The sequence below is a fragment of the Tenrec ecaudatus genome, chromosome 4, assembly GCF_050624435.1.
Source record: "Tenrec ecaudatus isolate mTenEca1 chromosome 4, mTenEca1.hap1, whole genome shotgun sequence".
In the NCBI taxonomy this organism is placed as follows: Eukaryota; Metazoa; Chordata; class Mammalia; order Afrosoricida; family Tenrecidae; genus Tenrec; species Tenrec ecaudatus.
Genome location: NC_134533.1, coordinates 37743218 through 37758157, shown reverse-complemented (window position 1 = coordinate 37758157; position 14940 = coordinate 37743218). Strand labels below are relative to the sequence as shown.

Genomic DNA, 14940 nt, shown 5'->3' with positions numbered 1-14940 from the left:
CAATTGATGTATGTATATGTATGAACTGTGAAAAGAATTGTATCAGCCCCAATAAATTGTTAAAAAAAAAAAGTGTTTGTTTTTTGTAAGGGGGTACTTAGGGATGTTATTAATTTGTAAATATTCATAAGATGTATAGATGTTTCTCAATCAATTGCACTAATTAACAAGGAAGCTTACCAAAATGGCCAAGAGTTTACTCTTTAGTTATGGCCAGATTTCAGTCCTACATTAAAATTTAAATCATTGCCACAACTATGAACCAGGTGAGTAGCCTGGTGAGTAGCCTCAGAGTACATTTATCTTCTGGCCTACTTACCTACCACCTTGCTAAGGAGCAAAGGAAAAGCAAAGTTTTCTAGTACCCATAGGAAACTGGGCCTACACTGTGGATGAAAATGGTAGAATTTCCTGAATCCATTGGCACAGCAGGGAAATAGGTCACTTTAAGAAAATTGATGGCATGTTTCCAGTGGCCCATTTGTCACACACCCAAATGGAATGAGGTCATGTTTGCAAAAAAAACCAGCTGCTTTATGCTCATACATCCCAACACCTTAATACTATGAGAAATTCTATCAAAGTCCACTTTTTGCTCTGGAACCAAGTCCCAATATGAGGTAGAACAAAAGTTTGACATGGTATAGTTGACACTTTACCAATGACACTATACCTATGAAAAGTTGGGAAGAGTTGTCCAATATTTTAAGATGAAAAAAGCTGTACAGAATACACACACATATAAACAATACTATTTTGCATGGATTTTTTTAATTGGGGAAAAATCAAACTCAGTGATGTAAAACTTTCTTTTGTGTAAAATAAAATGTTGTGGAGGGGCTACCACTGCTCTCTGCATTGTTTTCCGACACTCCTGTAGTGCTAAAATACTAACTGCAATTTATTTTTTCTATGAAGAAAAGCATGGAAATAGTATAACTCCATTACATGTTTGGCTTTATTTTTAAGCAAAAGATTTAGAGTTGTAATTAACAAGCCATATACTCTATCCATTGAAAGTACGCAAATTCTAAAAATGGTTTTTAGTACATCCAGAGTTGTGCAACAATCACCCCAAAAGAACCCTGTATCATTAAGTCCCTTTCCATCCCACCTAAAATTCCCCAGGCAAATGCAAATCTACGTTTTGTCTTTATAAATTGTCTATTCCAAGCATTTCATGTAAATGAAATCAATGTACTTTTACATTTAGCAACCCCCCACCGAGGTTTCATGTGGTAACATGCATTAACATTTCAGTTCTTTTATTAACAAGTAAGTCTATTGGATGACTGTCCCACATTTAGGTATTCATCAACTAATGGGAGAGTGGTTTCTATTTTAGTGGTTATAAATGAGGCTGCTTTGGACATACACGTACAAGTTTGTAAAGACACGTGAACACACAAGGTGGCTTAAAATAATTCAAGGAAAAATTCTACTGTCTTTTAATTTTATTTTTCATTAAGCCCCTCCCTCTCTTGTCTTCAATTCTCTTGGGTATATACCTAGGAATGGAGTGGTTGAGTCATATGATTAGCCTGTTTAATAATGTTTAATTCATTCTATAGCTGAATCATTTTATATTCCTACTAGCAGTACATGAGAACTCCCAATGCCCCTACATATTTTCCAAAACATATTAACTTATCTTTTTTAGTAGTCATCTTAGTGGGTCTGAGGATATTTTTATTTTCATTTCCCTGAAGTTAAACTCTCTTATATACTTATCACTATTTGTTTATCTGCCTTTGGAAAACTCCATTATATATTCTTGACAGAACGTAAGTGAAAAGGCATTAATGTTTAAGTGTTATGAAAACATTTGATCTCAGACACCTTCCCCAACCACCATCCCTCTACCACATTGTGAACCATTTAAATGAACTGAATTTGTCCACTGCCATCAAGTCAATTCTAACACATAGCAATCCTATATGGGGTTTCTCAGACTGTAAACTTTTAGTCAGTCTCATCTTTTCTCCCAGGAGGGCATTGTAGGTTCGAACACCTGACCTTGTGGCTAGCAGTCAATGCCTACCCTAATGCGCCACCAGGGCTCAAAACAAAACAGAATAAGCAATAGCAATTCAATATACTCCCATGAAGAAAATATAGCATACTCTCATAATGAAAAATCCTGAACAGAAATTTTAGTGAATACCAACCAAATATAAGCCTTGGAAGGAAGGACAGAGAGGTGTACTTTGTTTTATGCAGTATATTTCAAATGAACTAAAAACACAGGAAACCTTACCAGAGGCCAGCTTTTGCCTTTCCTTAAAACCACAACTGGGCAGCCCTTACTTATAGAACAGACTATGACTCCAAGTTAGATGGTTACAGAGCAACTGAAATGGCTCTGTTGTAAAGTTGAACAGAAAACACATACCTGACATTTCTAGTGGCTATCAAATAGTCAATTTTATATTAATATGCAATTCCCTATGGTATTGGGGCTGAAAAAAACAAGTTAGCCTAAAATTTTAACTTCCTTTTGATTTCATGAAAATAAGTAAAACTTGGAGGGAAGATAAAGTAGCACCTCCAAAAAATTAATCAGACCCTAAACTAGTAAATATTTTTAATCAATCTTATCCTTAATACTCTAAGACAGTGTGGCCTTACAGAGTAACTGCTAATTTAGAGATCAGTATAGACAACAATCAGGAAATAGGAAAGGCAGAGCATATAAGAGCCTGTGGTTTTTTATTCTGAGGTGGGAAGCCATTGCAAGGTTTTGTGTATAAGTGACATGATTTGACTTATGTGTTTTAATGACATTACTATCTGTTTTGCAGCAAAGACTGAAAAAAGGCAAGAACAGAAAAGCAGAGAGATTATGCTATTACAATAATCCATGTGAGATAGGTGGTCAACAACAAAAAGTTAGTGGTTGGAGTCCACCCATAGGTACCTCAGAATAAAGAACTAGCAAACTAGTTCCTTAAAATCAACCATTGAAAACCTTGCAGAGCAAAGTACTATTCTGACAAACATGAAGCTGCGTGAGCACGAATCAATTCAGGGCAATTGAGGTTTCGGTTACGCTAGGTTTTATTTAAGGGAATGGTGGTTTAGGGGTAGTTCTTGTCCTCCTGTAGATCAGGGCTTGATTCCAGCCAATGCATCTCAGGTACAGCTACCACTGATTCGTCAGCAGAGGCTTGTGTGTTGCTATGTAGCCGAACAAGTTTAATGGTGCTTCCAGACAATACAGCAGTGGTTCTCAACTTATGGGTCACAACCCCTGTGGGGTCAAACGACTCTTTCATAGGAGTCACCTAAGAAAACATATTTTCGATGGTCTTAGGAACCAAAACACCGCTCCTCTACGGGTCCGCCGACATGCCCAGCATGAAGACTGTTACCCACAGACAAAATTGCACTTATTTGTCATTAAAAATAAATATTTCACTAAATGGAATTACATAGTTTTGGTGATTATCACTATGCTTTAATTATGTTCAATTTGTAATAATGAAAACACCTTGCATATCAGATATTTACATTATTCCTAAAAACAAAATTATAGTTATGAAGAAGCAATGAAAATAATTTTATGGTTGGGGGGTCACAACATGAGGAACTAACTGTATCAAAGGGTAGCGGCATTAGGAAAGTTGAGAACCTCTAAATATACGCTAATAAAAAAGGTCTCACAATCTAGTAGTGACCACACAGACCACCACAGTGGTCCTGCAACTAATCAAGAAGATAGCAGCATTAAAAAAATCCTTTTATTGGGGGCTCGTACAATTCTTGTAACAACCCATACATACAGTCATTGTATGTCAAGCACATTTGTATCTTTATTGCCCTTGTCATTCTCAAAACATTTGCTTTCTACTTAAGCCCTTGGTACCAGCTCATTTTCCCCTCTCTCCCTGCTCTCAGGAACCCTTGATAATTTATGAATTATCATTATTTTGTCATATCTTACACTGTCTGGCATCTCATTTCATCCACTTTTCTGTTGTCCATCCCCCCAGGGAAGAGGTTATATATAGATCTTTATAATTGATTCCCCCTTTCTACTCCACCTTCCCTCTACCCTCCGGTATCACTACTCTCACCACTGGTCCTGAAGGGATCATTTGTCCTGGATTCCCTGTGTTTCCGGTTCCTAACTATAAATCAGTGTACATCCTCTGGTCTAGCCGGATTTGTAAGGTAGAAGAACTGGGATCTTGATAGTAGGGTGGAGGAAGCATTTAAGAACTACAGGAAAGTTGTGCTTCATCGTTGCGCCAGTGCACCCTGACTGGCTCGTCGTCTTCCCGCGACCCTTCTGTAAGGGGATATCCAGTTGCCTACAGATGGCCTTTGGGCCCCCAATTTGCACTTCCTCTCATTTACAATGTTGTGATTTTTTTGTTCTTTGATGCCTGATCCCTTCGTCACCTGGTGATCACACAGGCTGGTGTGCTTCTTCCACATGGGCTTTGTTGCTTTTGAGCGAGATGGCTGCTCATTTACCTTCAAGTCCTTAAGACCCCAGACACTATATCTTTTGATAGCCGGTCACCATCAGCTTTCTTCACATTTGCTTATGCACACATTTGTCTTCAGCAATCAGGTCGGGAAGGTGAGCATCATGGAATGCCAGTTTAATAGAACAAAGTGTTCTTGCATTGAGGGAGTACTTGAGTGGAGACCCAATGTCCACCTGCTACCTTAATACTAAACCTATAAATATATGCACACAGATCTATTTCCCCATCATATATAAATATATTTATATATGTACATGCCTGTATTTAGACCTCTATAAATGCCCTTTGCCTCCTAGTTCTTTCCTCTATTTCCTTTTACTTTCCTCTTGTCCCACTATCATGCTCAACCTTCACTTAGGCTTCAGTAATTTCTCTGGGTTACATTGCCCTTTATCAATCCCTACCAGGCCTTTCATACCCTCCTTACCATTGATTTTGGATCACTTGTTGTTACCTTGTCCCTGGGTTGGTCAACACCACCTCCTTTCCCCCACCTCTCCCTCCCCCTCCTCCCATGTCCCCTTGAACCATCTGTCCAGACTGTTCATCCAGCCTACCTTATCTAAATAGACCTTCAGAGATAATATATACAAAAAAAGACACAGCAAAACAAAGCGACAAAAGGAAACAAAACGGCAACAACTAAAGAACCAATGACAATAAATAAATCTGTAAATAGTTCAAAGTCTGTTTGTTGACCTCTAGGAGTGTCCTCCAGCAGAGTCCAATAGGGTGCCACGCTCTGCCCCCGTAGTCTATCCTTGGCACTCCCTCAGGACCTCCCTGCTCTGCTCCCTGCCGCTGCTCTGCAGCATGCCCTTAGTGTTTTGTCTCTGTGTGGTGGGGTCAGATCGGGCCAATCCGGACACTGTCTCCAGTGCTGTCCTCTGTATGGCCATGGGTCAGCGAGGGACAGTGTGTCTCATAGTGGGGCCAGCCATATGGTCCACTCTGGGCATTGGCTGCTCTGAGCGGGGATATCGTCCTCCAGGCCTGATGGACCAGGATGTGTTCCACTCTCTCTTCCTCTCCCTTCATTTGCTCCCATGTGCTCTATTCAGACATGTCCCTCTCCAAGCTGCAGCTTTAGTGCTGTCCTCTAAAGCCGGGCCCTCAGACCCTTCCACTGGCTCCACGGAGATGGCAGCATTTTTATCAGCTGTGCATGGGATCATACTGAGTTGGAACTGACTGACAGTAACTAAAACAACACTCTGGGTTATAATGAAATTAAAGAGCTGTGGTATCACAGTAAGCACTTGGCTGCTACCTGAAAGGTCTACAGTTCAAACTCACCAGCCATTCTGAAAAAAAAAAAATTGATGTGGTAGTCTGCTTGTTCACTGCTCACTCAGTGCACCCACTCAACTCACTGGTGACTCACAGCAGCCCTACAGGGGCAAGGTAGAACCGACCCTGTGAGTTTACCAAACCATAACTCTTCTAAGGAGCAGAAAACCTCATCTTTCATATCAGCAGCTGGTGGTTTTAGAAACATTACAGCCTGCGAAATCCTATGGGGCTGCTTTACGCAATCCAATAGGATTATTTTGTCAAAATCAACTCAATGGCACATAATATACTGACATTAACCTAAAAAGGGGACGGGGGCTTGGAATCAATGAAAGCTTAAACCAAGCAATAAACATAAAAAGTATGGGAATGAATGTGACTATAGGTTAAAGGGTTTAACTGATAAGTTCCTCAGCACGACCAATAAAAAAGCAGAGATGCATCTCAACAGTGGCTCTGTAATGAGCATTTCCCACTATGAAACATTATTGTACCAGGGGGAAATAAGCAGTTTAGATACCATCAAAAGCCTATTTGCAGTCTGCCCACCCCCTTCACTTTAATCATGAACATTTTTCAGGTTTTTGTAGCCAAACTTAGTGGTTATGCAAACTTTCACATATATAAAAATCACGTGATATTTATTTAAAATGAAGTTTCTCTGCCTAACTTACAAATTCTGGTAATAGATCTTTTTTGGGAGGTGGAGTAGGGGTGTGGCTATACTTTTACAAAGTACCTAAGACATTATGAAGGAGCCCTTGTGGCATGATGTAGTGGGATTACACACTGAGCTCCTAACCAAAACACCGGCAGTTTGAAACCACCAGCCCTATATTAGTTGAAAGATAGGCAATTCTGTTCCCATGACGTTTCGGCCACGAGCCCATGGAACAGTTCTGCCCTGTCCTGCATAGGGTTGCTGTGAGCTAGAACTGATTCAGTGGCAGTGCAGTGACTGTGATGCAGCGGGGTCACATCACAGTCTCCATTTTGAGACAAACTAACGATTCTGACTGGTTCTGTAAACACTTCCCGCCTCCCTTTACAAACGTTATGTTTTCTTGAAATTAAAGTGGCTCAGTCATTCCAATTTAGTTTATTTGTAAACAAGCATTAAGAGAATTCTATGCACTATACTACATATCCGAAAGTCTTAAGTTTTTTGGGTAGTTAACCTTTTTCAAAATCAAAAGTAGATTAAATCTGCCAAAACCAAAATCACTGCCATGGGTGGAGTCTGTTCTGACTCATGATGGCCCTATAAAAAAGAACGTCCATGTGGATTTTTGAGAGTAGAAAGCCTCATGTCTCTGGAGGAGTGCCTGGTGGTTTTCAAACTTCTGATGTTCTGGTAAGCAATCCTAACATTATGCTAAGACTCTGCTAAACAGAAGTGCTACTAGAGTAACAACTGAGCCCACTCATAAGCTTAAAAAGCCAGCCTTTTCTGTAATACATGTCCTATTAGGATTCAGATCATCCTCACTCTGTGCTCCTTTTATCAGTACAACAGAATTGATTTTTATCTTTAATGAATGAATTTAAACATATTCTGCAATATAAAGCAACATACCTTTCTCCAAACATCTCTTCTGACTAAAATAATCTACCAAGTATGCAAATTGTGAGGGGGTGGTGGGGTGGGACCCTATCTAGGCTTAATGTAACTGTTCCAAAATAATACTGATTTTTCTTCTTACGGTCCCTGGGTAGAACAAATGGTTTGTGCTTATTTGGCTCAAGCCCATTCAGCATGGAAGAAGAAAAGACCTGGAGAGTAGCTTCTATTTGGATTATAGCCCAGAGAAACCCCATGGAGAAGTTATACTGTTAACACATAGGGGAGGTCCCATGACTAACTTGAGGAAACATACTTGTTAGATTTACTTACGCATTCCAAAGGAGACCAAAAGCTACAAACTTTATATTAAGAAATACTGTAAACTAAGAAATTAGGACTTCTAACCAAAGAATAGTTGAAATATTAATTCACTAGATAAGCCAAATCAAACTTCAGTCAACAAGGACATACAGTTTTGTCCTACTGGATTTACTCAACGTTTACTGATTATGGGCTTTCCGTTTATCTAGAGTAAGGAACTCAACTTCCTTTTAGATCAATGCTCACACCAGTATTTACTAGCTAACAAAACAAAAGCCGACTCAAATCTACAACTAAGCTCCATCGGCTGTTGTTGAGCGTAGTATTCATGTATGTATAGTAAAACTGCTCCTTGGGTTTTTCACGCTGTGTGAGAGCAGCTCACTGGTAGGTGGGTGCCCAGTGCCAACCCTACAGCTGGTAGATGAGCACAACTATGCTAGGTCCTGCCTACAGGGAACTAACGAGTTAAGAGTACTACTAGTAAAGATTACAACAATAAAATGTTTTTGGTAATTGCCTTAAAGATAGAAATATCTAAATACAGACCATTCATGAAAGTCTACTTAAATGTAAATGGCAGGTGAAGGAAAGCAATCCCTCTCAACACAGAACTGTCTACTATACCGATTAAAACAAAAGCTTCCTTCTATAAACACAAATCAATTTTTCTTAAGAAATATTTCCAAATAGGCTACACTTTATAATAGTTTCCCCAAGAAATATCAGAGAACAAAGACAAGCCAAACAAACAAACAACAAACTCACTAGCACCGAGTTAATGTCGACTCAGAGACTATTCAGGGTGTAGTCTTCTGTGTGTTTTCAAGACTAATTGCTCACGGGAGCAGAAAGCCTCTTTCCCTCAGCCCAGCTGGTGGTTTCAAGCTGGCAATCTTTCGGATCACAACCCAACTCATAACCACAATACCATAAAAAAGGACATTATCAATTTCCCTGCCCTCAGGGATTATACTAAACATCACTTAAGGTAAACAGAAAAAAGTGGATAGAAAAAGGCTGTTAACAGAATTTGGGTAAAAAAAAAAAGAATCTAAAACATGAGAACCCTGTTGTCCCATGAACATTCTTCTGGTCTTCTTCCCCCCCCCCCCATTCAACTTGGTTTTAAAAGTGATTAATCATATAAGTACAAATGGTTACTAGCACGGAACAGATGATAAATTCTAGTGGTTATGTAATAAAATAAGCCAGGTTTCAGATTTCAACATCGTGGGCATTTCATCATACTTTTCTTTACCCATTAATAAGAATACTGTGCTGGTGGCAGTGGAGTGAATCTCAATGGCATGAATGACCTTTTGGAAGCAGATCGCCAGATCAGTGCCTCAGGTGAGTTCAAACCACTCTCCACTGTTTACCCATACTGAACAGAAACCAAAGTAAGTGACCCCTCCCCTTTTTGTTGAGAATCATTAACGATTTGTGCTTTTCACAGTCCAGTAGTTTATAATGTGAGATTTCATTAATTCTAGAATAAGCCTCCACTTCCTTAAAGATTGCTATTGTATTCCCTGGAATCCATTCTGATCCCTAGGGATCATAGGACAGTTATGACAGCCCCATAGGATTTTTTAGACAACTTTTACCATAATAGATAGCTTTCTACTGTGGGACAACCGGAGGATGCGAACTACCTTTCAATTGGCAGTGGAGTCTTGTTTAAACATTAGGCCTCCAAACTCCATTGGGCAGTTCTACTCTGCAGGGTCGCTATGAACATAAACGGAGTTCACAGGCCTAACAAGAATCCTAGTATAAACTGAATGTTTTTCTAACAAGTGAAGATCACATCCACATTCATTCCCCTTCTCTTATCCAATAAAGCACCCACTCTTAAGCCTAACATACATTACACTTTGTTGATTACACGATTGGCAGTTTGAAATCACCCACCAATCCACAGGTGCAGTTCTACTCTGTTCTACAGGGTTTCGCTGAGTCATCATTGACTAGAGGGCAGTGAGCTTGTTTTTGTTTCTCTATATAGCAGCAGCGGTCCTCAACCTGTGAGTCACAATCCCTTTGGGGGTTGAAGGACCCTTTCATAGGAGTCGCCCGATTCACAACAGTAGCAAAATGACAGTTATGAAGTAGCAATAAGAATAATTTTATGGTTGGGGGTCACCACAACATGAAGAATTGTATTAAAGGGTTGCGGCATTAAGAAGGTTGAGAACCACTGCTATCTATCTATATAGGATGCCTCTTCAAATGTGGCAACGTTCTCTGACACATATCAATTAATTCTATCTCTACATATCCTGCTTATGTGGGAGGGGAGTCACCTCACCACCCTCACTCCTGACCTGCTGTATGTAGAGTCTCATTATCCTTTTGGGTTCAGTATTTCAACAGTACACTACCAACTCTCCTGCACCAATCTTTCACCAACCAGGAAGCTCACTAAGGAAGCTTCTGTCCAAAGCTTATTATCGGGATCTTATTTATTATTCATTACATAACCATGATTGATTTGATTGCTGAACTCAACTTCAGCCCCCCTCCTGAAGTGGAGGTGGGGACATCTCATGGTTGAATCTTTCTGCCTGACCTTTCACTAGCAATGCCCTCAGGTGGTCTTCATTGATGGCAAAAACTGTAATCACCTGGGAAATTCCAAACCTTAAGATTAAGAGGTCAAAACCCAGATATATTTTTTTTAAAGTAAATGTCACAGTATACCACAACAGACCTTCCTAATCCTTCCAGGGATTTTTATTAGAGGATGTGTAAAATTCACCCAGTTTTTTAAAAATGTTTTTATTAGGGGCTCATACAACTCTTATCACAATCCAAACATACATCAATTGTGTAAAGCACACCTGTACATTCATCGCCCTCATCATTCTCAAAACATTTGCTCTCCACTTAAGGCCTTGGCATCAGGTCCTCCAGTCAGTTGTTTTAACATCTTTTAGAATCAGAGCAGTATTTCCTAGTCTTTTAAGATACAAAGATGAATAAGGCATACCCTTCAACTCAAGAAGCGTTAAGAACTGTGTATGCGGTACAGTAACTCTAAGAGTTATAAGAACAAAATTAAAAGCTTAACTAAGCAAGAAAAATTACTAAATAAAAATATAGCCTAATTCTACATAAAAACCAGATGTGTTTGTTGTGAGGCAAGCCTATACATGCAGTTTTATTATCACTACATTTGCAAAAACCATAAATAAAATATTCTAGAATCTTCATGAACACTGCATGGTAGTTGAAGTATGTAGTTCTCTACATGGTAAAACTGAACTTCTTCCCAACAGCAGAAAGCTTAACAAAGAAACCCTTGCCTACAACCATTTCTCAGAGAGCAAATGAAGCAACAGAATCAATAAATTATCCATTTCTTTAGGCTAGAAATTAAGATATATTAAATTTATTCAACAATTGATATATTTTTTTCCAGCTTCACTATCACTGAAAGGCTAAAAAAATCCACTTACCATATATACTCATGTGTAAGCTGAGAGTTTTTCAGCACTTTTTTTCCATTTTAATTATTAATTAATGATTTCAAATGGTTTTATTTCTTCCTTTTTAGCATGGTCTAGCCGGATTTTTAAGGTAGAATTGAGATATGGGGGAAAGGGGTTTAGGAAGCATTAAGGAACTAGCGGAAAGTTGTGTTTCATTGCCATACTGTACCCTGACTGACTCCTCCCCAAGACCCTTCTGTAAGGGGATGTCCAGTTGCCTACAGATGGACTTTGGGTCTCCACTCCGCACTCCCCCTCATTCACAATGATAGGATTTTTTTGTTCTTTGATGCCTGATACCTGATCCTATCGACACCTGGTGATCACACAGGCTGGTGTGCCTCTTCCATGCAGTTTTTGTGGTAAAATGAGGTGCCTCGGCTAATATTCGGGTCAGCTTATACTCGAGTACAGACGGTATATAAATCCATGATTCTAAATATCTGGGGTTTTTTTTCCCTCTCCATCATTTCAGGTCATTTTAGGCATTCTCAAGTTCTTACCAACAGTTATCTTACATAAGCCAAGTACAATACTTTCAACTATATTACTCTAAAATACTATTTAATTACCATTTTTTTCTTTTAAGAACAACTGGTCCCTTAATTTACACGGTATGTTATGGTTGGCAAGAACTTAACCTAGATCCTTAAAAAAGAAATCTCACTGAATATAGAGATTTCAAATTCTTTGTGTTTTTATTAATTACCTTAAAGTTGAATACACTAACTGGAATTTGCTTTCATGGAATGAGGAATGAGGGTGGAATGAGCAAGTAAGGCACTGAGGACAAGTTTAGCCAGGAGCTGAAAACTACTGAAGGGCTATCATATCAGTAAGTACATGGAGATATGCTGTACTGGTCCTTTCTTCTGCCTATTTGAAACTTATCATCAAAATGCTTACCCAAAATACAGTCCCTATGAAGATGACTCCTTGGTAATCAGATTTCAAAGTACCTCTTCTTTCACTGCCCTGTCAATTCTGATTCATAGTAATCCTATAGGGCAGAGAATCTCTAAGTTTCCAAGACTAAAATCTTCATGGAAGTAGAAAGCGTCATCTTCCTCTAAAGGAGGTGGTTTCAAACTGCTATGCCACCAGAGCTTAAATTGATGAAAAAAGGCAGATGCCCATAAAGGTGCTCTCAGTCAAAATTTGGGACATGCTGAACATCTAAAAGAAAAAGGACTATAAAATAACGATAGTTGGTTTAAAGAAACCAAATACAAAGAAACTCATGAAAACATTAGCCAGCAGACAGAATCATAGATATTCTTAAAAATTAACATTTGCTACCTCCAGTGGAGTAACTCATTTTAGTCAAGCTTTATCAAAAGATGACTCATCAACCACATGAAAGATTACTGGGAAAAATAAGCTATCAAGCCAGTAACCAATTGCAAAGGAGAAAGCAAACATTTGCAACGAAGAGACCCAGTAGCCGCCACTCCAAATCAAGTCATCAAATGTAGCCCTCACTGGTTAAACGAGGAGGATCTCTGAAAGCTTAAAGGTTATGCCCTGGGTTGCAATCACAAGGTCTGCTATTCAAAACCACCAAACACTCCCGAAGGAGAAAGATGGGGCTTTCTACTCCATTAAAAGTTTGTAGTCTCAGAAACTCACAAGGGCAGTACTACCCTGTCCTATGCAGGCACTATGAGACAGCAACCACTCCTTGGCAGTGAGTCTGGTTAAGTCAGTGTTAACTGGATCATCTAGCATCAAATGATGTTACATGTACTCAGCATTAAGTGCCTTTTGAAGCAATGCAAAATGAAGCACAAATATGACCTAAGTGTTCTCTACAAAAATACCTTACTTGGGGAAAGGGAGTATGAAGCTAAATCTTATCATTATCAAGGCTTTGCTAAGAACCAGCTACGAATTTTGGAAACTTTTAGCGAAACAGCGGTACATATTATAATTCCTTGACTACCAGATGAAAAAGCACTAGTCCAGAAAAACTGTACGCAGTTTTGACTTAACAGTTCTAAGACTGCACTCTTGGATCTTCTAACAGCATGTAAACAAATCCTGTGGAAGATTTCAGGACTGAAACCAGTCCATGAGCAAAACATGCCCACCACAATGAAGTGTACAGTGACCCAGACTACTTGCCTCATTTCATCAGTCTCCCCAACAGCCGAGGTGTTATATATAAGCTGTGAACTTGAAATATGAAAACCTAAGTGTATTTCGTTGCTGTAGCAATGGGAACTTCCAGAAAACTGAAATTTCCCGGCTGGTTGGTTCCACTTGGCTGGGGGTGGAGTGAGTAGGAGGTATCTAAAAACACCAGGATCGGAAAAATATTTCACGACACCTTTCATCAAATCGGTTTCCTATTCAAAAATGGAAAATGCTACAAAATTCTGAACACAAACAACATTTATTGAAAACCTTGACCTTTAAAAGGTTGAAATGTCATGTATCTAGCACTAAAACAGATGTTTTTATTTACAGAGGCTGAAACAAGGCTACTCGTTCCCGATTTATCAAACCAGAAATGTGTTGCTGGAAAACGAAACCTGGACATTCAAGGGAGAAAAAGCAGCCGGAGAGAGCCACAAAAGTCCCATAAGCCTCAGCATAACCATGCTCTCGTCTCAAAGATTGCTTCTCCCAATTCGTTCTCTCACCAGCTCTTTCCTGGGCTCAATATTATTTTGGAGAGGGTAGAGGGAACGTTGTCAGATTTTTCAAAGCCGACGAGTACACGTGAAAATCAATTTCTCGCCACCTAACACCAAAAAACGATACCACAGGAAGGCATCCCATCTCGAGTATGCCCATGAATCTAAAAATGGGACGAAAGAGCCTTTCAGTTATTGTCTAGATCAAATATTTGCTTGTTATGGCCTGAAGCAGAGGAGTTAAAAAAGAACTCAAGTCTCCCAGGCGGCTACTGCTCTCCATACCCACGATTTTTCCGAACCCCATCTCCGGGGCTCACTAGACCCCCGTTTCCTTTCTTAGGCGAACATGGCTGAGTGCTCGGACGAACAGAGACGCGGAGACGAGGTCGCCACGAGGCCCCATCACTCTTTCCTCACCTGTTCTGTGGCTGCGTCTCCTGACATGGCCTCAGCTGGTCCGGACGTGCGTACTGGCCCGCGATGCGAAGCTAGAAAAGAAAAATTAAACTAAAATCCACCCTCGAACCAGTAAAGTGACCCCTCGCCCAGCGGAGCCAGCCGGCCAACACCAATCGCCACCGCCCACTCAGCTATGAATTAAAATGGCTGCGCCCCTTCTGGCGGCGGCGGCGGCGGAAGTGACTCCGGTATTAACTTCCGGGGCAATGGGCGGAGGTAAGGCGGCCTCTCCGGGTAATTCAGTGCGCAGACTCAGGGCTGGGCGCCGCGCCTGAGCTGACGGCTCGGTCTGGGGCGGGGAGGTTGTCACCGAGCTGCGTGTGACCAGCTAGGAGGCGGGAAACTGTTTTGTCAGGGTCTTCGCGCGCCTTTTGGAATTTAATTGCCGCGCCTATTTCCGCTCACGTGAAGCTCAGCTCCCAGGAAAATGGCTCGCTGTAGGACCGCCCTGCGGGGATTGTCCGTAGCGTTGGACTGCTAGGTTCCCACGGAAACCTCATGTTCAAGGTCACTATGAGTCAGACTCGACTGTGTGCCAGTAGGGTTGACTTTGGTGGCGCCTTAGTTGAGCGCTCAGCTGCCGACGGGAAGGTGAGTGGTTGGATCTCGTCAGCCGCTCTGTGTCAGAACGATGGAGCAATCAGTCGGCTTCCAAAGGAGGCAGTCGG

At 40.5% G+C, this 14940-nt stretch overlaps 1 protein-coding gene across 2 annotated transcripts in view; it reads right to left on the bottom strand.

Annotated features, from left to right (window-relative positions):
* Positions 1-14431, bottom strand: part of CSTF3 (cleavage stimulation factor subunit 3) — an 80588-nt gene extending 66157 nt beyond the window's left edge. For both annotated transcript variants that reach the window (XM_075545926.1, XM_075545927.1), the window contains exon 1: positions 14231-14431. In XM_075545926.1, the coding sequence (XP_075402041.1) occupies positions 14231-14257 (27 nt within the window). In that variant the 5' untranslated portion in view covers positions 14258-14431. The remainder of the gene's footprint in view (positions 1-14230) is intronic.
* Between the last annotated feature and the right edge of the window lie 509 nt (positions 14432-14940).